The sequence below is a fragment of the Larimichthys crocea genome, chromosome X (assembly GCF_000972845.2).
Source record: "Larimichthys crocea isolate SSNF chromosome X, L_crocea_2.0, whole genome shotgun sequence".
NCBI classification, from domain to species: Eukaryota; Metazoa; Chordata; class Actinopteri; family Sciaenidae; genus Larimichthys; species Larimichthys crocea.
In genome coordinates, this window is record NC_040020.1 from 2,877,947 (window position 1) to 2,902,263 (window position 24,317).

The following is a 24,317-nucleotide window of genomic DNA, read 5'->3' on the forward strand; positions in this document are numbered from 1 at the left end:
CTGACAGCGAGTCTGTCCAATGAGAGAGCAGATAGAGTCTTACGTAACCGAGCTCTGGCCAATTAGAACGAAGCTGGAGCACAAGCCCCGACGCTGGTGAACCAGAAAATCAGAGCAGGCGACTGCTTATGTGGTGTTTATTAACATGTTTTACACCGTGGACTTAACCACTAATATGATCTGTAACGCAAAATAAACTAATTAACCTGCCTACTTGAGTAAAAGTAGCAATGTTACAATGTAAAGTTACATTTTAAGAAGTTAATTTAAGTCCTGAATTGCAAAATACAGTTTTATCAGCTGAATGTAACCTTAAGAAACCTTTGAGGAGTCAAAGTAATTTAGTAATCTATTTTATTATTGCATTTCTAGTATTGATCCTCAACATCTAATGTTGAACATCTAAGGGGAGCTTTTTTAAAAGCAACTATATAAGTTTTATGGGTCGTTTAATCACTGAGAACACATATTAGAGACATATTGATTAGGATTATCCCATGTTTTTGATGTAAAATCTTAATCTCCTGCATACTTGAGTAAAAAGTAGCAATGTTACAATGTAAAGATACATTTCAAGAAGTTAATTTAAGTCCTAAATTGCAAAATACAGTATGAAATTACCTGAATGTAACCTTAAGAAACCTTTGAGGAGTCAAAGTAATTCAGTAATCTATTTTATTATTGCATTTCTAGTATTGATCCTCAACATCTAATGTTGTTAAAGCAACTCCATAAGAACACATATTAGAAACATATTAATAAGAATGTACTTAGTTACTTTCCACCATTGCATCATATCGTGCTTTCAGTGGTGTGACTAGCCTAATTTAACATCACAAACCTTTTTATATCACACACTTCGATGTTCTATACACTGTAGAATCACTTAAGTCTGTTAATGTCAATATTTATTGCGCTTTGATTACATTACAATAATGATTAAAGCACATCATTATGAGTGATAGTAGAACATTCATTGTATTCTTGTGTCATATTCCTGCTGTATATGAAAGGAGTGCAATGAAACCAATGTAATAAATATAGTATAAACATGTGTACAGTGGCAGAAAAAAGTAAAAAATACATGTACATTACTTATATTAGGAAAATGCAATCTTGGAATGCTTAATGTCTAATAATTGGAAGTCTAAGTTACATGTTATTACAAATATATACTGAGTTGGAACCATAAACCTCTGGAAGAAATTATTAACATGTTAATTCATATTGATCCACATCTAAAGAAAGAGAAAAAAGCAGTAACTCTAAGCTGTGATCCTGCCTGTATAGTTCCCATAAGGCACCTGAATCTGCTCTCCTAAATCTTTGAATAACTTTCAACATTTTCAAATTATTTGTTATTAACTTCTCCACTGAAACATGCAAAGCCAATTCAGCTTTAATCTTGATCTCTTCTGCCGGACCATCAGGCCAAGATGCTTTAACAGGTACCTAGTCTGGACTGATGTGAATGGACCAGTTAGATATTTACAGGAATCAATCTTGATCAAATGAACCACTCTGTTAAGCAACATCACATTGAGGGTCAACAACCAAAAATGTATTTCTGTATCATATCAGCATTATGATGATATATTTAAACTTCTTCACAGTAAACCAGAAGCTGCTATTGATTCGTTTTGAATATGGCCACATTTAGTGTATGTTTTACATATTTTGTACCTCTTAAATGTTAAAATGAGCACACAGTCTGAAAACTGTTAATTGACGGTCTAAATATATACCATATATACCACTTTTGGTATCATAACTTTGCAAAGATGAGTCATTCTGGAAGAAAGAAATCAAGGAAGTGACTATTTCTCTGCTACAAATGGATAATTGTACAGAGACAAGACTCATGTTTGACAGCTCTGTAATTAAACAGCTGCGGGAGTTTGACTCATAGACAATATCATCAATATTTAAACAACCCAAACCAAAATATACAAGGTGTTCGCACTGTGTTCACTGGATACGTTTAGGTTTCATCACATTTAACTCTTTTTTTTTCTTTTTCTTTTTTTGGGCTCTGCAGCGGCTCCACTTCATTTCAGAGTCTTCAAGTTTTGAAGGAGGCCTCCAAAAAGTAACAAACACCAGGGATGTCCTCTGGGAAGTTGGCCGGAAGCTCCTGTCTGCTCCTGGGAATGAAGACAAACTCTGGCCGATCCTTCAGCAATCTGGGACAAAGAGCATGCAAATAAAACATGAATCTCAAAACAATGTGGCAAATTATTTGACACAAGAAGAAACACACACTCTTCTAAAAGTTAAGCTTCCTGTCTGGATTTTTTTTTTTTTTAGCTTCTCTGCAGCAAACATTTCTGGAAACCAATGATACCATACAGCACTGACTCATTAAAATGTAACAACTGTATATTTAAGGTGGTTGACATTTACCTGTTTTTGTATCTTTCAGTCATGCAAAATGTTTTAAAGGGGAGTTAAGAGTTAGTGTTGTTAATTCAATGGATGATGCAAAAGCTATTTGCAACCCGGACCAGCTGTGTTATTTTACCTGTGGGTTGTAGGGCTGATGTTGGTTTTTCTAGGTTGGCTGCAAGATTCAAATTTGTTGGCCAATGTGACGTTGTTCCCGAAAAGGCAGTAGCGTGGCATCCTCACGCCAACTACACCAGCCAGTACTGAACCAGTGTGGAGGCCGATACGCATCTGGGGGAAAACAAAACATTCAGCATGTTTCAGGTATGCTTGTGTTCATTTTAAAAATAGCACAATTTGAGTGCATGAAAGGCATCTACTTCACTTATTAGCTATAATATGATTGTAGATTTTGGTTCTGGAACATAAATACAGCTCCTGTACTTGCTCAGGCATCTGTTTCACAGAATAAAAGTATTATTTTAAAGGATAGATCTGGTGCTGTCACACATTTTTCTTACTGACAACAAATCTAATGAAAAGCAAGAAATTCATACTGTAAATAGTATGAAGCACACAAATTCCACTGCTAAAAAAAAAGTCCCTAACACTATTCCTAACAGTAGGATGTACTACTTAAAGGAGTTGTGCAGTTTTTGACCACTGGTAGTGCAGTGGAGTGTCTTTCTATTTACGTTTGCATCATGAACACACATGCAAACCATCGCTGTTCTGCTATATTCACGCAACAAAAGCATTGACATTAACAATCTACAAATTGCATTGTTTTCAGGCAAAAAAAAAGGAGACAACACGAAAAAGCTGGAGGCTGCAACAGGATAGATAGATAGATAGATAGATAGATAGATAGATAGATAGATAAAGACAACAACTCCCACGATCTTCACAGCGTAATCAACCTACGGTTTTTTCTTACTGTTTTGATGTGAGACACCTAGTGGCACAGAGTATTTCAAAGTGATTTCAAAGTAAAATAAGTAAAACTTTGTTTATATAAAACCCTTTCAACGCGCACAATGCACATACGACCACAGAGCTATCAGACTTTACTCAGATTACACCACTGAAATTATAGAAAAGTCAACCTTGAGTCTTGAGGTTTTAAAATGTTTGAAACAGACTGATGTAATAGGAGGGGGGAGTTCAAATGGCTGGGCTCTAAAGTAAGCAATAAAGTAGATCTTAATATGTTCCATGTATTACTTTTAATCTAGATTTATCATACTATCAATTAAAAAAACATGCCTGCTTTATAGTCAAATCCCTTTAAATGCCTTATAACTTGGACTAAAAAACTTCTAATGGACTTTACTTTAGAGACAACAACCGTTCTGTAGAGCTGAGATCATTTATTTTAAAATGGAAACCTTTAAGACAACTGTTGCATGAAAACTCTTGTGCGTTGTTGGAAGTTACGTCATCGAGCTGAATAATGAGAACAAAGCAGTACTTGACCCTCACCTGTATTTGTTCTCCAGTTGGTGTCATAACATCGTCTGAAAGCTCCATCATCTTTAAGGCCATGAGTGCTATTTGGACAGCATGAGTCTCGCTCTCCTTGTGTAAGCCACCAGCTACACAATATGCATCACCAATGGTCTCCACCTGAATACAATGGATAATCTTTGAAATGATTTCTAACCTGGCAACTGACACAGAAGAAGCTGGTGTATTTAACCTGAAAGTTTAAACTTTATTTAAAATGTCCAGACAATAAACCTTTAGCAAAATGACAGATATGTACAATGTGACGTGATCTTGTAGTAGAAGACAAAGGGCAAAATACTGAGGAGTCATAAAACTTAAATTGTAATAGTACTTGATCCCTCGTTATATTAAAAAGTCCACAAGTGTTTTTTTTTCCTCTTTGTACGTGTAAATCTGCACCGGAGCGATGTGGCAGAGACAAAGTGAAACTATTTTTAGGTTCATACATGTGGAGTGGAAACAGGGTCCTGAAGGAACCCCTGACTTCCTAGCGTTTTACGAGATATTTGTCAAACATGCTGCTCTCTCTGTTATGCTTCCGTGACACTTTGATTACATTATCCAACCTCCCTGTAGATTAGCAGCCTTTGGCACACACTAGGGTAGTTGGTTGAACTATAGTCTCAGTCTGGGTTTTGAACTTGTTGGGGAATAGTGTATTATTTTGCTGCAAACTTGTAAAGGTTTATGCAAATTATAAATTCACTTCATAGACCCTATGATAGTACCTTATGTACTATGAAGTACTATAGTTTTATAAACGTTTCTCAATGTTTTTTTTCCAGTATTGTCAGCAGCTACAGTTAGCTTCAAAAAACAATAGCTGATGTACCACTGAAGACACTGAGGTTATGTCCTTTATAATGCTGATAGGACTTTGAGGAGTTTTTTTATATATTTAAGGCTAAATATTCAAAATAATCAGAATATAACAAAAAATTAATAGACTTCAATGTATTCTTCATCACAGTTACATAACTGGCAGTGTAGAGATGGCAAATTCATTTTCAGCTCTACGGACAGTATATGATTCAACCATTTAATTAATCAATACAATCTGAAATGATGTGATTTCCTAAAATAATCTGGGTACATGGAGAGCTGACTGTCAATGTATCTGTTGAAATGACACCATCATTTATTTAAGAGCGAAAGGACAATTTCAATGTGGTAAAAAGTCTCAAAATATTGTCACTTTCTCTTGAATTGTTTTTAAAATACTGGGTTCATGTCAGACGTTAAATTTGACTTAGTGTTCTATGATGTTGTTTGCCATAAGAAGCATAATACTTGGACATAATGCCAAAATTGTTTACCTGGGATCTTATTTGCAAAAAAGATCTTAAATATAAGTTATACAGAAAAACAGGTGTACGTAGTTATTTATAAAACCTTACTTTGGTGTGAAAGGAAAGTCTAGACCTGATGTAAGTGATATTCCTGATGGTTATTTGGGAGTATTGCAGTTTGGCAAGCATATACGCCAAAGCTGTGGTAAACTTTGCAATCGCTTTATGAACTTTGTGATAGGATTTATCAATTAAAGGTGTGTAATTGCCGGACACAAGGTGTTTTGAATTAAAAACAGAATGGGATGTCCTATATGTAGTGTGTTAAGTCCTCCTATAATATGTGTTGCCAGTCTTCAGTCAACTTGTCGTGATCGCATCTTCCAAAAAGTTTGCCTTTCTCCTTTGGTTCATGGTTATTCCTGGCAAATCCTCATTTGTCCTAGCCTTATATAAGTGCAGATCGTTGATTGTCACCAATTTTAAATTAGGCTTCTTAGATCATGCGCAAGCAAAGTTATTCATGCTCAGTAACTTTGATGAATCGAGCGTAAGCTCACTGTCGGAAACGATCTTAAGAGTAAGCATAAACCTAAGAACATTTTTATAAATGAGCCCCCTGCTAGTTTCTTGACGTTTGATATAAAACCTAAATGGTTTGTTTACATTTTAACATTTTGTGACAATAATGTACGAGTGTAACTGTCTAATGTCAGATACTTCTAAAATGTCTCATGACTAGTCTCAGCAGTGCTTGCTGCAGTTAAAAAATGACACAATGAAGCACAGGCTAAAGCTCCAGCAAATCAAACCAGTGCTCAACAACGTGCTCTTGTGTTCCATTAACTTACCTTATAAACATCAAGTTCTCCACAGTGGTGGTCGAACCTGGTGTACAACTCATTGAGCATGGTGATCACTTGCATTGGGGTACAGTGTGAGCAAACAGCCGTGAAACCCACAATGTCAGAGAAGAGCATCGTAACTCGCTCAAACTTCTTGGCCTGGACCGTTTGGCCCTGCCACAGCTGCTGTGCCACAGTGCCAGGGAAGATGGAGAAGAGGAGGTCCACTGTCTTCTTCTTCTCCTCCTCCAGTGCCTGGTGAGCATGTTCCAAGGCAGCCTTAGCCTTCCCCAGACGCTTCTTTAAACCATCCTGAGCTTTGGCCTGCTCTCCAACCAGAACTACGTCACGCAATGCGTTATGAATAGGGATGTCTGACAAGTAGAGGCCGCGGCCTGTTAGCTCCTCCAGCTTGTCCACACATGGCGAGCCCAGAAACAAGATGACGTTGGACTCTGAAACGTAGATCATCTGACCTTTAAGGTCCATGAGCTAAAAGGAAAGAATCAGATGGTGAGTGGAGTCATGAACCTAAACAGCCTGTCCTTGTAGCTCAGTGACTTTTTACTGTGAAGGCTGCATACTGAGACAAAAATTATTAAAGTTATTATCTCCTTGAAGTACACATTTCCCAGGAGGACAGGGAAAAATAACTTTTCCTTTCTCTTAGTGGCATCTGTGCATTTGTAAAGATACAATTTATATATAAATAAACAGCCTCAACACATACTGTATGCAGACACTAAAAAATTTTACATGAAAGGCAAACAGCTGTCTGTCAGCCACATCCGTAAACAAAGTCAAAAGGTTAATGCACATTCCAGCTAAACAAAAAATCCCATCGACTCAACTATTGGAAGAATTGCCTTGAACAGACATTCATGGTTCCCAGAGGATGAAGCCTCCTGACTTTGGTCAGTTGACATTCGTGTGAAATGTCTCGAAAACTGTCAGTACTTACACCAAGTACTGTATTTGAGGTTTTTAGAAGCACATACTTCCTACCACCCAAATTTCTTATTCTCTTATTATTATGACACTACCCTTGTGCCATTTACTTCACCATGACTGCAACAGATTAATACATATTTTTAGCACTCTACACTCTACAGAGCCAGAAGCATAGCTGTAGTGTTCTTCACAGTAGCTATAGGTACATTAAACATCTACAGGTCTTTGTTGAACGTTGAACGTTCTGTTGACATTTCAGTCATGTTTGTGCTTAGTTGGCCCGTCGTACATCATAAACCAAAGACGGAAAGAACTTTTAGCTGATTTAATTAGACTCTGTGGATACTAATATTAAAACTGCCACTGGAGGACTATAGTTATAGTAAATGGAAGCATCTCCGACTCAGTGTCATTAGTCGTTATACCACTGCCACGTTTACTCCACTCTTTGCTGTGCACCCTCACATAAATAGCACGAGCATGGCTGTGCCTTTGATGGTTGAAATGGTTTGATATTTGCTTCTGATCTCCACTGGGGGTATAATGTTGATCTCTACCTCAGGCCAAGTGCACCCAAGTCCACCACTAATAAGCTCGACTGCATATAAGCAGCCTGAATTTTTCCCCTCTTACTTGATTTTATATCAAGACATGACCGGAAGACCTTTTTCCGCCTCATTAGTCAGTGACGTGAACATACCTTCCCTGTGTTATCTGTCGTGGAGACTCCATGCTTGATCCGAATGATAAACTGTGTGTTCAGCATGGTCAGGATACCTTGAAAGGTACATTTGATCTGGGGGGAGACAATGGAGAAGTGTTCTTGGAAGGTAGTAGACCGCCTCAATCCATCTTTCCTGGTCAGTCTCTTCCTGAGCCCGTGTCCTATTTGTACCAGAACCAAATCCTGGTCCAGGATCAGATGGAAAGGGAAGATGGTGGAGAACAGAGAGGTAGGAAGAGTCCCAGCTGAGGTAGCCCGCAGCGGACTGGGGCTCAGATTTTTAGCATCCTTAACTACAACTGTGTACAGAAGACTAGGCTGTGGGCTTGACTGCAAGATGCTGTCTTTAGCACTGGGGGGGTCCATCAACACATCCACAGTGGTGTGATACAGCAGACGGGCAGCAGCTTTGATGACTCCAGGGAAAAAGAGCTCAGTGGTTGGGCGGGGGTTGAAGAAATAGACAGTAAGCAGACCCAGATCCTTGTCTAAGCACAGCACCGAAGGTTCGTTTACACAATCCTCTCTGTCCGGGTTGGGCAGCGTGCTGCTCTGTTTCAACAAGACATTGAAGCTGTTGAGGAAGTCGTGGAGAGCTCCCCCCACCACCCTCAAAATGTGTCCGTCCTCCTCATAACACATGTTGAAGAGCTCCTCGCCAAGAGCTACTCTCAGAGCTTCCATCTGGATTGCTGTCGGAAACATGAAGGGAAACAGGTGAAGCCCACAATACACAAAGATGATTTTAAATAGAGATGACATATTTCGTGATTTGCGCTTCAGATTTACCTGTTTTGGATGAGTAAATGTTCATCATTTCCACTAAATGCTCTGGTTCATCACTGCAGCTCTGATAGTCTGTGCAGCAGATTATTGGACTGGAAAAACAAATATCAATGTCAGACACATAAATCAGTGCTCAGTGGACCGTATTTTTTGCACAGTCACTGAAATATATCAGACTGGAGTTGCAACTACCTTTTATTATTAGTTAATCTGTCAAAAGCATTCTCAATTAATTGATAGTTTGCCTGGAAAAAGTGAAAACATCTGTTACAATTCCCCAAAGCGCAAATCTTCTCCAAAATATATTCAGCTTAATATCATATTCGCCCCTAAAAAGCAGCAGATTATCACGTTTGAGAAGCTGAAACAAATGTTTTGGGCATTTTTGCTATTTGCTGATCAGCTAACAGATGAATCAACAAATAGTTTTACCTCTACCTCTACTGTATATCAGACAGCGAATGTACAAATACAAAGTATGGAGAAGGTTTCATCATCTGCTTGCTATTTTAACGTGTTTTTCAGCAGATTTGTAGGGGATTTCTCTCCATCTGCAGGTATCCATAGCAGCCTGAGTCTGCATGGCACCTCATTGTTGTCATCATCTTTATTATCAGTCTAGAAGTGAGAATAGCAAGAGATATTTATAATGCTTAAAGGTCCAAAATGAGGTGTAACATCTGGAACATCTGTATTGTTTTTAGGGATGCATACTGTGGCGTTAGTGGTGATGGTGCAGGCCTGTCATTTACAGCAGCAATCTGGGAGGACTAGTGTTGTTATTGATGTCTTGGTGTCAGCTGTATTTAGGAAAACACACACGTGTTACCTCTCAGAGTCCCTGGTGTGATCTGACCGTCTCATCATTCGTTGGAGGGCAGTGTGCAGCCTTTGAAACTGTATGACAAAGTGTGGAGCTAGTTAAGGTCATCGTCTGGCAAGACTTGACAGCAGCTTTAATTATATATATATTAATTAAAAAAACAACAACCACAAAAAAACATAACAGCAGGATTTTCATGTCTTTATCTCAAGTGCATAGACAGGCATGGAGGCGGAGGTGCGAGAAAACCAATTTTAAATGTCATAAATCTGTAAATAAAAAAAAAACTGTAATAGTTGCATGATTAATAAATGTTTTTTTCTTACTCACCTCGGGACATGCCAATTTTCGGATGCTCTCTCCAAGTGAATTCAGGTTAACTTTGGCTCTGCTTGTCTTCTGTTGAGGTAGATCCTCACCTATTTTTCCAGGCACGTCCTTAGAAATAAGCAATAAATCCGCGGCGTCAGTTGAGCGCTCCTCAAAGTCTCCCAGCTCATTATTTTTGGCGCTGCTGGAGAAAGGACACTCTCCTGATATCTTCAGTTCTTTCAGCTTCGCGCAGAACATTTTCCCCCCTCGCTGTAAATCTCTGTGAAGCTCTTTTCTCTCTCTCTCTCTGGCTGTCTCTCTCTCTTATCTAATTTCGGAGAGGGGAGACAGTCCTGGTCGAGCCAGCTGCGGTCTCTGGGAGAAATTCCATCATCTGGTGTGCTCATCCAGGGTACCTTCCTCCTCCTCTCGACGCGCTGATTCAAATGATCAGCACCAAAAGCAAGAGACCACATACAATATTCATTGAAAACTGCACGGGCAAATGATGGCAGGGAACTATCATTGCCCAAAAGCCAATGAGAAACTGGGGAAAAAAGAGCAGTAGGCCAATCCATGCGCAAGTGGGGCTGGTGTAGCTGAGCAACCTATCAGCAAGGAGAAATTATTTCCAGGCGACTCCTCGCATGCAATGCACTTTTTTTTTTTTTTTAAATCTAGAGCAGCCTTTAGACTGAGTCCCATCATATGAAGCTGGTTCCCCCCATAAAAGAATAATCATATTTCTATTATATTGACTCACTACTTCAAGTGCACGTGTCTGTGGGGCTTAGTGATGTGTTTGTAGCCTTTATGTGATATTGATTTTCCAACCATATTCCCCCAGAGTGCTAATAATCTTTTTATCCATTTCATATACAAACACTTATGTATATGTATATGTCTACATTACACCTTTTCTGCTGATATACTCTTAGAAAATATTCATATATTGATGCCTGGATTTAGGACTTTATTTAGGGTTATAAATGGCATGGTTCCACCTTTAAGCGCTCAACCAGAAACACTTCACAAAGGTTCACAAAGTCATCTCTGAGAGGGGATTGTGTAATCCTTTACAGGACTAGCCAGTCTTGCTTCTTTGTTAAAGATCTTCCTCCTAAAAAAGTGGTAAAGTTATTTTCAATGTCAATTAATTTTCCAAATACCTTGTTGATTGAGTGATTGTTTGGTTAATAAAACGTCCCAGAACCCAGGATCACATTACCAGTTTTTCAACCGTTTGAAACCCTAAGAATTTCCTTTCCTTTAAAGGTAACAGTTTAAAAGTTAAAGGGCAGCTCCACTGATTTTACTCATCAAAGACTCTTTACAGGTACTGTATATGTGAAATGTATGATGTCAAAGGGCAAGGTTTCAAACAACAACTTCAACAACTGGTACACCTGTGAAGCATGGCAGTGTGCGCTTATTAGATATGATAATCCTTCTGTGCTACTATAGGAGGGGAAAAAGCTGATAGAGGTTTTGGGTTCACAACGATGTTGTGAGTATCAGCATCTCTTCCATGTGCTGGTAAAATCAACCTCTTGTCTGCATTTGCCATTGTCCCAAAACAGGGAAGAAGTGGGGAAGTAGTAAGGTCCACCTTTTGCTTGATTTGATTGGCTGTCTAGTCCAAGCGTGACACTGATGAGTGGTGCGACTCCACAGTTGAACCTTTATGCTCTGCACTTGGGGTTTGCTTGTGGCACATCTTGTTGCGATCGCCTGCTCAAACCTTTTGTTGCTCCATGAGGGAGCTGGGCATAAATCTGATAAATTGCCTCATGTGATGTCACTTGAGTCAATGTCATTTGGGGCTGAAGACTACAAGTTTGAAAATGACAAACAATCTGCAGGGGTGGATTTACAAAGAGGTGAGCTTAGCAGACCCCTGTAGCCTGCTCCTCACCTATGCTCGAGATAATGTTAGCTGCTAGTAGCTCGTTGCATTATGGGTAACGTATGCTTCAGATTGTGACACGAAAGAATAAGAAAATGATATCTTACAGCTGTGCCTCTTAACTCTGCGCTGCATGTCTTATGTGCTGACTTACATTCAACATATACTACATATGTTAGTATTATATTTAGATTGTTAACCTTCATCTGTCTTATTGCTTCATGCTGCATTTACAAAATGTGGGTAACAGTGTATCTCATCTGTGCTTTGCTTCATATTGCCTCTCATTACTGCTGACACTGAATAGTGGATGTTGTTGCAATAATGTGTCTTGCTTTAATGCTTCTTATTGCTCTGCAGAGTTTGTGTACTATCTTTCGCATGCAGTATGTTTGTGTTTCTTAACCTGTCACTTCAGTGGTTTTCCAACATCCTCCGAAAAACCTCAGCTAACCAGCAAACACTTGTTTACAGAAATCTCAATTAATGTTCTTTATCCTTATAAGCAAAGAAATAAAATAAAACTAAGCACATTTTCTGCACTATCACGCTCTGATAAATCACAGTGTGTTTAAGAGCAACAAAGTGAATCAGATTTATTTCACTTAAGACTGTTCAGGAAATGGTTATGTGATGATTACACATGTCGGGTGATCATTTATAAAACTCTTGTCAAAAATAGATTTTATTGGCCATGATGAGGCTGCAGCACTGCTTGTTTCCCTTGTTTGGTCTGAAAAGAACATTTTCATCGTCAAACATAATAAATCCATTTCAGAGCTTAAATAATGAACAGCTTTGGCATTTGGGAATTTTCTCATTTCTTACAGGATAACTCCGGACGAGCGCGCTGCTTACACTGGCGATCTTTCAGGAACAAGGATCAGGATGTTCGTACCACATGACAACAAAAAAAGTTTATATGTTGGAGATTAACGAAGGAATTCTTTTATTTAGGCTCCAGAGGGGCCACCAATGAGGTAAATCATTGAACGGTTGTTGTTTTTTCTTAAAATATTTAGCTCAATGACAACTTTCAATTACATTTTAAATATAGTTTTTCATAAACCTGTTGTATAAAACTATATAAATCACAAACATTTAAACTGGAAGTTGGAACATCTCGTAAAAAATAATAATAGTAAAAACCCCTGAATCAATAGAGGGCAGCTGCTATGAGGCCTATTAAGCCTACCAGATAAATTATACATACAAATTAATAAATCCACTTCACACACAGTTTTGATCTCCCAAACAAAAAGGTGGCAGTCGATCAGAAACGATGCAATGATGACACCTTTTTTCCCCTCTTAAATTAATAACAAAGCAGCTGACTCCTGCTTTAGGCTGTTGGACTTCTTTAATCTTTAAAATATCATCATAGCCTATTGAACATATTTGGTAGAAATCATGTTTGTAGTGTTATGAGCAGAATCTCCTTTAGACGAGGGATTTAGGGGAAGTTCATTGAGCAATTCACTTTAAGCTCTTTACGGTAACTCAACCTGTTTCGATCTCGTCGTCAGCAGACGAGAGGGTTAACTGTAAAACTTTAAAGCTCCTGTATCTAAATGTAAGGGTCCTGTCAAACAAGCTTACCTTTAAAGGTCAACTCACTGAGCTGATAGAGGTTGTTTAACATCTCGCGTCTTTGAAGGCAAATTAAATAGGACGTCTTCTTTTTACAAGCACATTTGACTGAAAGTACAAGATGATGAAGAGCAGATAAATGAGGTGAGGTACCATCGTTCCTCATGCACACTTATTTCATTATTTCATTTGACAGTGAAATACTGTAGTCACATGAACGTATGACAGAAATACACATGATCTCCTCTTTCAGTGCTTCCATTCAAGAGGCAAATGGACTTGAAGCATATCTTAAAGGCTCTCCTCAGGTCTTAGTGACGCATCTGCCACCACAGAGGTGACAGCTGTTATTGCCGCCTCTCACCAGCACCCAGGGGAGATGGCACTAACTGCACTGGCATGGACAGACTTTTTTTCATGATTATCCACTTTATCCTTTATGTCTTATTGTTGTTGTTGTTTTTTCTTAGAGGTGAAGAGGAGAGCTGAAGGAGGTGATGAGGGACTCTGAAGCACCTTTCCTGCAAAATGAGAAGCATTGAGTATCAGGGACATGAGAAATTGGTTGAAAATGGTTGAATTATTTCACTCTGGTTCTCCTCCTATGTAGGGATTAGAGAGAGAGAGCTGCAAGATAGATCTGCATCAACAGAAAGAAGAGGACACAACATCTTTATTAGATTACTGCTCACAGAACTGAGCCAAAGTTGACCTTTAACCGCTGGATACAACATAAAAGAGAGGAAGTGAGTACAAGCAAGAACATCTGACAGCCTCTTTGTTCTGTCAGACAATCAAAAAACGGTCACAGTTAAAGGTTCTGCATTCAAAATCTTACATAAGTAAAAGTACATAAGTATTATCAGCAAAATATAAAAGTATTTAGAGTAAAAGCAGTCATTGTGCAGCATAATTTCACATAATATAGTAGTATAAAGGAGCATAATGTGAATTACTCAAGTAAAAGTACCTCCAAACTATACTTAAGCACAATACTTGAGTGACTGTACATACCCACTCTGGCATAATGTTGAACAGTTTATTTTCTTTCATCTATTTGTCTCTCAGATGTTGTCCTGCGGTAAACACATTATGACTGAGGACCACCATCCAGAGCTCATGCCTCAGTAAGAGACCAATGGTGTGACGCAGAGGTCATTTGATATCCAGAGGCAAACGATGTGTATGTTAAATCAAAATATTTCCACAGGCCGCCATGTTCCACTGTTAATCGCCCTGCTGTTTTCTGCTATCTGTGGAGAAGATTAAATAAAATAAATATTAATAATAAACCCCTACAGCAGCCATCGTAATTATCGTTAATTCCCACTGTTTTCGTACTTCCCTTTGCTCTCTACTTCCCCTCATATCTTTTCTCCCACACACAAACAGATACAGTTACATGTGTGCATAGTACAACAAGACATCTAACTATATTTATCTAATTTTATTCCAGTACGTGAATTAAGATTATCTGTATTTTGTTTGTTGTTGTTTCTTTCTTTCCTTGCCTCGTCTCTCATGTGACTTCCTGTCAATCACTCGTCTCACACTTTTAAGTTGAAAAACACACATTGATATTATCTAATGAAAACCTCATCCCATGTGGGACATTTAATCCTTCCACTAATGCAAAAACACACAAAGTTCTTCATGGCGGCAGCGCATATCGGCTTACGTGGTCTGTTCTAAGCAAACAATAATAAGATTTTAATAAATCAGATTCCTCTTTTAGCTGTGAAAGACTTTAAAGTTTATCTGTGTTTATCTTTAAAAATAACAGTTTTGTATAAAGTTCTGTATGAACTTATGGGTGCTCGGCTATTGTTTTAAAACAGATTTGAAAAATTGTGATCATCTACCTTTTAAAATAAAACATAAGAAAGAAGTATATATTCACCCCGAATATATATCGTGTCAGAAACGCAAACAAACAAAAAGGTTCAAGATACATCTACTTACTGCCATAACGATTAAATTATAAAGAGCAATATGTTGCCAAAACATTGTAAAAGCTGAAGTGCGTTAACCCTGAAAAGAATACACTTTCACTTGGCTGTCACACTTGCACAAATATTATTTTTACGTATATGTATATAACTGCTTTCTCAGTATTATTGTTACATCCCGCCATCTGTCATGTAGTCACAGATATTACACAACCAAATGAATCCAAGTATAAACTTTGCTTATGTCCATATGATGCATGTGCATTTGTAATGTGAGTTTCCATAGTGCCTGCCATATCAGTCCCTGCACACGCTCTTCCAAAGATCCTTAATACTGTGTTTATGATTCGCAGAGAGATAGCTAATCTCATCACAAATCAAGCCCAGCACACCAAATCCACAGGAACTTAACAGCTATGACATCAGACAGTTACAATGTACAGCATATACTCTGGCTACACTCAGTCTAACATGAACACACTTTTTTTTTCATTCAGCCACATAAAGACCTTTAATAGATGCTTACAGTAAATCTTCTTCAGTAATGCTGCGTTTATGCACTTGAACAGATTTACCACTGCAGGTCAATGTTTTCTTTAATGGTTATTTTCAAAAATGTTATTCAAGTGAAGGTATAATAAAATGCAGCCAATTCGTCTGTACGTCTGTAAGTGCTACTGTCTGTTAACTATGTCTTCTCCAGCGAGACGATTGGTTTTTAAATGGAGGATCGTTTCAGATCCTTTTTCCCAGTAATCCGAAACAAACCCTTGATGATTTTATCCAGAAGCAATCTTAGAACAAAACATGACCTCATTTTCAACTCTGCTTCCGGGCATGTGCTTTATTTGACTTTGTAATAATGAAGAAGAACCATTAATAAGTTTGAACATATTAAGGTCTAACAGGGCTGTAGTCTGTTCCAGATACTCGTGTAGTTTACCCATAATTCACATGCTCAAAAAAGCTGTGCATTATGAACCAGTACTTGATTTTACAAATGCAGCTTTTGACAATTAATTTATTTCTCTCATTATGATCAAAGAGTTTTTTTTTTGTGCTGATGTTTGCTACAAACAATAATATCCTTCTATAAGCATTACAACCACATACAGTATCTCTATGTGTCCACTCACCCTGCCTGGCCTAGCACGCATGGCTGCCATGGCTGTAATAGCCCCAGGCAGACAGGCAATGCACCGCCAAGAAACGGGTTTCACTGTTTTGCAGTGTATTCAATGTGATTATTTGCACTCTCACTGTATTCTTTATTCTTGCGAAATAAAATAACAATAAAACCCAAATAAATAGCGGGATAAAAATATAGGGAAAATATAAGAATGTTGACTGATGTTTTTATGTGTTGCATAAGACGGGTGACATGGGCACTGATGCTGGAATAATTAGATATAGTATGCATCACTCAATCCTAGTAAAGCAGGACCTGCATCAGAGAGCACTCACAAACACCACCACTACAGGAGGGATTATAGTACACTCATTACCAATGAGCAGCACGAGTGACTGAAGCTATAGTGCCTATAGTAGCTTTTATTATTAGTTGTATTATTTATTAAATGTAGACGTAACCTTTTCCCACTTCACAATCTGGCATTGTTTATTTTTTCACTGGCTTTATCACATTACAGTATTAAACTATTATGAAAGAAGACCAGAAAAAATATTTTGTTATTGTACTCATATAATGTGTAATGCTCATTATTCAGTCTGTTATTATAGAATCTTATTAGTATTTTTAATCTATGTACACAAATGTAGAGCTTTAGCCAACTATCTGTGTTGTATGTGCATAGACATGTACAACAGAGGCAAAGTTGAAGATGAACCAGTGTTTTTTAAAGAGTTTTAATTAAGATGAAAACTACAATGAGACATGACTTAGTTGCAAAAACATGGAACAGAAAAAAAACAACATACAACAAACTGTATGTAACTCCACTAAGAAAGACGTGTCCACAGTAACTGTAGCTTCAGAATACATTAAACCCCTTCTTCTATAACAATCTAATCCAATTTGACACTATGAAAATATTTAAATATGCATTCAAAACCTCACTTAAATAAAAATCATTATCAGCTAAGTTTACTACAGAGGTCAAAGTACTCAAGTAGTTTCTCTAATATATAAGATGTTTTGGGATATACTGCTTCATTAATGTACATATATGTATATTATTTTACTGCTGTAGTTGTTTAAAGTGGTGCGAATCTACTACTACTTTATATATGGTTAGGTAGTTAGCAGCTATGAATCAAATTCTATAAGATGATCGTATTTTGTGAATTTTTCCCTGATTTTGTAATAATTTGTTTAGTTTAAGAAGTAGGTGAATTTTCTCAACCTATAAAGGAACACTTAATCATTCAGTTATTTCATTTCATTCATTTATTTAATGGGACCATGTTCAGTGTTAAACATAAACATAAACGATTACATTTGATGTACTGCACCAGAGTTCGCTTACAGCTACTTTTCATCTGCAGTCCCTTCGGTAGACACAATTAAAACATATTACAGCACAATAACAAACAGTACGAAGCAAAAAAGTTACACACAATAGCACATAACATACACACACAATGTCAGTGGCTACAGAGCTGAGACTTTTTAATTTGGTTTTAAATGTACTGATGGAGCTGCAGCTCTTTATATCGTCAGGTAGGGCGTTCCACTGAGTTGTGACTTTCACAGAGAAGGCTGATCGCCCAAATGCAGAGCGACGAAATGGTATGATACAATCTGGTACAGAGGATATTCTGGAGGATCTAATAGAGCTTACTGAGCGAGTACACACAAAGTCACGTAGTGGAGGAAGGACCAAACCATTTTTTAAATTTCATAAACAAGGCACAAATTTGAAAATAATCTAAAATTCTCAAAGCTCAGTAAATTGTATTTTTTCCAGTACCCTACAGTGATGGAAATGCAGTTTTTAGAGTTTGTTTGTATATGGATTCAAGAGGTCTTATGGTTGTTTCTCCAACATGTAATACAATAAGACATATGAGAAAGAATCATAAATATCTTGGGTGCATCCAAAGAGAGACAGTTTCTAATATGTCTAAAATTTGCTAAGTTATACTTTATGGTTAATCAGAATAATCTTATCTTACTTAGTTTATTGTTATATAATTATTATTGAAATAAAGTTTACAATATTTGCCTCTGAGATGTAGTGAAGCAGAGGAGTCAGTGAACGTACCAAATAACAATAATAGTTTTCCAAATTACGAGTTACAGTGAATGTAACATCAGTGTGGACCAATAGGACGCAGCAGCCAGAGACACGTCGTCGTTTCGTACGTCAGATACGTCAGCCTGCAGGTAGAGACCTCGGCAGGTAGATCACTGACTTCACCGGACTTGAACTCCAGGATGGTGAGCTGACAGAGTGTTTACAGTCTGCGTTTCTTCATGCTCAAGCTTCAGATTACAGCCAGCTCGCTGTTAGCTCCCGTGTTAGCACGCTGACGGCTAACAGCTCGTGTGTTTCCTCGTGAGCAGTCACCGAGACTTCAAACGTGATTAAAAAGTCAGCTGCTTCTCCTCCAGATTACAGATAACAGATTACTAACTCCTCTTGTGTTGTGTCAGGTTGTCGCTGACTCTCCGTGCTCGGACACAGGGACCATCCTTCGTGTCAGGGGCCCGCTGGAGCTCACATGTCGGCTGGACAGCACAGATGGTGCGTTCACGGACCTTTTTACTGCAGTGTATTTTGAATTGGTGCTTCTTTAAAGTAGGATGCTGTCATGACCTGGCTCTGAGAGTCCACACCATGTGCATGTGTTTAAACCTTTCTTTATTAAATCCAATTAGACCAAATTAAACAATCATAAAGGAATTAAAGTTATGGAGTGTGTAGAAGCAGTGGTATCAGTGGTGTAGGGTGTGCATGAGTGAGAAGTGTGAGTGTGCAACAAAAGCAAAGGACAACCTAAAGCATCAAACCAAACCAACCCTGACTGGGGACAGAGGAGCCCAGAACAAGGCAAAGCCGGAGAGAGAGCAGAGAAGAGAATGAGCACCTGGCAAGAAAATAGGAATAAAGAAACCACACCCAGGAGAGGAGGAGGAAGGGACACACTGAGGATGCCACATAGGGAATCACAGGGTTTACTTTCCTTGCTCCTCTCATCATGCACCTTTTATCTGTTACTAAGTGTTATCAGAAGAAAATATCCACATACTCTCAACTCAACTCAAACTTTATTTATAAAGCACATTTAAAAACAACTTTTTTACTGCTGCACACTGCTGTACTGCTGTATGTATGTGTGTATATATATATATATATAGTGTAATTTCACTTTAATTTATTCACTAGCAAATACATTATATCATAGAATGCACAAGAATGAGTGTAATTCATTCAAAACAATAATCCTTCAGTGTTAATTATTTATCCAGTGACCTGTGTTACTTGGTTTGTCGTTTTTATTGTCTGTGAATGCGTCATTATAATTTCCGAAAGCCCAATGTAATGTCTTCACAATGTATGTCTTGTTTCCAATCAGCCTCAAACCCAAGACATTCAATCGACTCTCACGTGACAAAGCAAAACATCAAATTGTCATAATTTGAGGAGCTAGAATCGGTGACATGGCCATTTAAAAAAAATACTTTTGAGAATTTAAAAGGAACAAAGGGAAAATTGAGGACTGTAAAATACGTGGTACAGTTAAGATGAGTGAGAAAATGCCTTCTACATGCGTTCATGTCATCCAGCAAAAAGAAGGGAGTCAAGGCCACATTTTACATCTCAGTCATGTTGGCTAGTTGTCTACGATGACACTGAGCAATGACCAAACTCAAAACAAAACGTCTTTGTCACACTTTGAAAATGCCAAGTTCAGATCAATTTCTCTTTTACATATAAATATATATCCCTCTCTAGATGTGCCTTTGTTGCTAAGACAACACTTTATGTAAGACTTGACTAATCTGAATTATCATTTTACAGGATTAATAAACTTTCAAAGTTGAACAAACAGGTTCTGCAGGTGCTTTACAGATGATGATGTAAAGTTCAGATGATCTTGGCCTCTGGGCAGCACAGTTATATAAGCAGTTTGATCCCAAAACTCTGGTCCTTTCCAGCCACACCAGCCCTGAAAAGACAACATACATATCATCGAACATTTTACGAACATGAAGATGGATTACTTCCCAGAGATGTAGGCGAACAGTTACCTTGTCTGTGATAACCTGTGTAGTCCTCTGCTCCGGTGTTAATGTGGATCTAAGATGAGGTATCGGATCTGCCCGGTGGTCTCACTCCACGCCACACCTAGAATATGTGGAGCTAAAACTCCCCCTCCTGCCAACCCAGAAGTACAAGTAAATGAGATGTTACTTAGTCTGGCTTTGTTCTCTTAGGAACAATTCTTAAGTAGTTCCAGCTTACCAATCATGATAGGAGTTCCTTCGTAAGGAGTGGTTGGCCAGTTCTCTGCCTTTGGAGGCCAACTCAGAACCTTGACTAAAGAGTACAAAACATTTATGATCAGATAAATCCAATAATAATATGTCACATCATCAAACAAGGTGTTATCGATAACACACCTCACCAACATGATCTTGGAAGTACCTCAAGCAGCTGGTTCAGAACAGCCTGAACCTCGATGGATCCGATCCACTGCCGTGATCCGACAAAGGACGCCTGTTTGTCTCCGACATCCACCAAAGCCTGGAGAGAGAAACCCATTTTATCAGTTCTGTTGTATTGTGGTAGTTATGCTGTGCTCATATCTACAGGACTACTACTGTACCTGTTGGATCTCCTTGTGTGTGGGCACAGGCCGCTCTGTGTAGCCTTGCTGCTGGAACCGAGCAGATGGTCTGCAGGGAGCGTAAGCACAGCCCCAACCATTGTCATCCATATGATCCTGCATGTAGTGGTGGTAGCTGTAGATCCCGGACCAAGTACACCTAGAAAAGACACGCAAACACACACATGAGAAAAGGGGCTACTATTCCTTGCAGAGTATGTCTCAGTATCCGTTTTTAAAAAGCAGAGACAGATTGTTAATCTGGTAGCTGTCCGTACCTTTCCATTTTCCAGGTGGGGATGTGTGAGGAATAGGTGAGGGTTTCGAAGGTAACCATCTTGTAGGGTTCATTGGGAAAGTGGTAAGCGTTGGCTCTTCTAAAAAGGGCCCGTCATCTGCAGCTCGAATGTTGATGCATCCTATGTAGAAAGACATTTTGAGTGAAATGTAATAAAAAAAAAAGTGTTAAAAACAAACAAAGATCAACTAGTATTTCATGCACAATGAGCTGGATTGGCTGCCTGTTAGCTGGACATGAATTCATCTCTATGCTGTATGTTGTTTGAACAATGAATGTAAGGGGAACTTCATGTTGTTTAGGATTTAAGGAATCTGTGGTTCTTACCTTGCGTGTGTGTCTAGTTGGCTGTCGGCACTCCTGCTGGGTAAACCACTGTCACAATCCTTTTGGCTCTGGAAGGAGGAAGTGGAGCGGTTCAGGTTCACTAGTGAGGTCCCCTTCATGTGCTGCAGGGTCACTTTCTCCATCTCACACACTGATGAGTCAGCGCCGCCAACAGGCGCTCAAAGGCACTGCAACAGCAAAACAAAAAGCTTTTCAGTGAGAGATGCAGAACATCGTGTAGTGACTGGTGGTGAGTAATATAAAATGTCTTTAAGGTGAGACATATCTTTGATTGTGTCGTTGCAGGTGGTTCGGATGACACAGTCTATGGGAAGAGTTGTAGCAGGAATGGGATTTCTGGACTGTTTTGCTGAGGATCGGAGCTGAAACAGGGCCAGTCTTCGTCGCCTCCATCATCAGGCGAAGGTTGATGACATTCTGTACGACAAGTGTGGATTTACATTCAAGCTCAAGCACACACAGACACCATAAAGACAACCTAAGGCCTTAGGTTTATAGCTGAAGTTGATTAAGGGATGTCAATCAACAGAAAATTAATCTGCAACTATTTTTAGACTCAATTGTAATTTTTTTAAACCAAAAATGCAAAAAAAAAAGTCACTTGTTCTAGCTTCTTAAACATGAGCACTTTTTTGTTCATCTTTGTGGTAGTAAACTGAATTTTAGACTATTGGTCAGATAAAACAAGACAACCGAAAACGTCACCTTGAACTTTTTTCTTACTTTTATCTGACTTGATCTTTAGACTAAAACAATTAATGTGCTGTGTAGCCAACAATGAACAATGCTCATGATCCACTGATTTTCCGCTACACAAAAGATGCTATCTGTACATAGAAAATGGACTTAAAAGGGATAACAGTGCCGGTGTTACCACAACTGAACACTGACTCGTGCACAATGCCCCCCCCCCCCCCCCCCCCACAGCAGTTGTAGAAGCCCCAGTGGCCTAATGGATAAGGCACTGGGCTCCTAAGCCAGGATTGTGGGTTCGAGTCCCATCTGGGGTGAATAGCCGTGTGGTGTAGCATTAACATGTGGAGTGGTACCCAGAGGTTAATACACGCGAACCATCCTCTGCTATAATGCCATTTTTGTTTTATAAAAAACCAGATATCTTTGGATTCAGCACTGAGGTCACTATAAAAATGACATTTTACATTTTCATACTATGCAAATTACATTTTACATTTGTATATTATGCCAATTTCTAAGATGTTATGTCAGCTACCTGGTTAACATGGTGAAAATTTTTAAAAGTAAAAAAAAAAAAAAAAAAAAAAAAGTCCAATAATCTCCATATTCAAAACGTGTACATACCACTGCTGAACTTTTTTGCTTTTCTTTTTTGCAGATCTCTTGCCGGCACTCTTCTGTTCATCCGTCCTGGAACAAATCCATAAAAAATGACTATTCAGCCAAACCGAAAACAAAATAGTCTGAAATACATTTTTAAAACTTACTGTATCCACTGATGCCAGTCTTCACACGTGTGTCTGGAGAGATTTCTTCAGGTGTTGCATGAAGCCTCGTTTGGCCAAATAATAACGGGACTGTCACAGACGGTTAGAACACAGGATTCGATTTCACCTGAGAGTGAAGCGTCTGAATGTTCTCGAGATGACTTTGTGCGTGTGCCGCGCTGAAAGAGACAGACACACAATATACATAGACCTTTACCCTTGCTACACTGCTACACTACATATGATATTTTATATCCTGCTTGTACTGTTTTATTCTTGCTTCCATATGAACTTTAACAGTGCATATCTATTTATTTGTACTGCACAAATTAATTCATCTCTATCTAATAACTACAACTAGAATCCTACATCAGCATTTTACTATGGTTTACCTCTACTCTGCTCTGCACCTGCCTCTAGGTTAGAGCAGCCACCAGGAAACAGAGTTGAACCACAAATGAGGACACCAAATTTACGTCCTTTGCTTTGTTTTCTGGGGATTTAAATTTTTCGAGGAGGAGGAGTTTGCATTCTATACTCAAAGTTTATATTCCACAATTGCACATAGTACATTTTTAAGACTGATTAATGACAAGCTAGTTAATTCAAATCATGGGATTTCCTTTTTTCCACAAATATTATTTCTACATTAGGGCTATCATGTAGGAAAATCAGTTTGCCAAAAGGCGGCTGTGGCTTGCAGGTAGAGGTCCACTAATGATCGGTTCAATCCCCGGCTCCTCCATCTACATGTCAAGTGACCTTGGGCAAGATACTGACCCCCAAATTGCTCCCGAAGGCTGTGCCATCGGTTGTGTAGAATGAATATATGTAGTGGAAAAGTGCTTTGGTGGTCAAGAAGAACTAGAAAGGTGCTATATAAAGTACAGTACATTTACCAAAAAGTTAAATGTATATAGAATGAACATTTAACAAACTGTTGGTGTCTAATAAAAATTAATTACTCTGGTGGTGTGTTACCTGGGGTATTTGGTATTTTCCAGGCTATGGTCCTGCAGGTACTGTTAGGAAGCGGACCACTTATCCCCCTACATTGGCTCCCGGTTTTTGAATAGATTTTATTAATTTTACTGCTTGTTTTTAAAGCTCGTAATAGCTTAGCCCCCCCCAGTATTTGTCCAAGCTTCTTCATATCCACACCTCCGCCAGAACACTGAGATCCTCCAGTCAGCTGCTACTGGTCACCCCTAGAATAAAATTGAAAACCAAAGGTGGCCGAGCCTTTGTAGCAGCGGCCCCTAGGCTCGGGAATAACTTGCCCTGGCACATCCGTTCTGCCGGATCGTTTGAGGTTTTTAAATCTTCCTTAAAACAACCTTTCTATC

At 38.6% G+C, this 24,317-nt stretch overlaps 2 protein-coding genes, 1 long non-coding RNA gene and 1 other non-coding gene across 4 annotated transcripts in view; 2 read left to right on the forward strand and 2 right to left on the reverse strand.

The window, feature by feature from the left end:
- Positions 1-796: 796 nt before the first annotated feature.
- On the reverse strand, positions 797-10,099 carry gucy1a1 (guanylate cyclase 1 soluble subunit alpha 1). Its single transcript, XM_010744916.3, has 8 exons — positions 9,643-10,099; positions 9,319-9,386; positions 8,493-8,581; positions 7,680-8,395; positions 6,035-6,520; positions 3,868-4,011; positions 2,522-2,676; positions 797-2,183 (listed from the first exon to the last, which is right to left on the reverse strand). The coding sequence occupies exons 1-8, from the start codon at positions 9,880-9,882 to the stop codon at positions 2,063-2,065; spliced, it is 2,019 nt and encodes a 672-aa protein (XP_010743218.1). The 5' UTR covers positions 9,883-10,099; the 3' UTR covers positions 797-2,062.
- An 8,229-nt stretch (positions 10,100-18,328) lies between these two features.
- The window catches only part of ufsp2 (ufm1-specific peptidase 2), a 10,493-nt gene continuing 4,504 nt past the window's right edge, over positions 18,329-24,317 (forward strand). The window contains exons 1-2 of the mRNA XM_019267178.2: positions 18,329-18,469; positions 18,686-18,776. Of these exons, the coding sequence (XP_019122723.2) occupies positions 18,467-18,469; positions 18,686-18,776 (94 nt within the window). The 5' untranslated portion in view covers positions 18,329-18,466. The remainder of the gene's footprint in view (positions 18,470-18,685; positions 18,777-24,317) is intronic.
- Positions 20,563-20,921, reverse strand: LOC113746722 (uncharacterized). The gene is made up of 3 exons (XR_003463072.1): positions 20,863-20,921; positions 20,657-20,780; positions 20,563-20,573 (listed from the first exon to the last, which is right to left on the reverse strand). It is a non-coding gene; the product is annotated as an uncharacterized LOC113746722 (long non-coding RNA).
- On the forward strand, positions 22,447-22,518 carry trnar-ccu (transfer RNA arginine (anticodon CCU)). Its single transcript has one exon. It is a non-coding gene; the product is annotated as a tRNA-Arg (tRNA).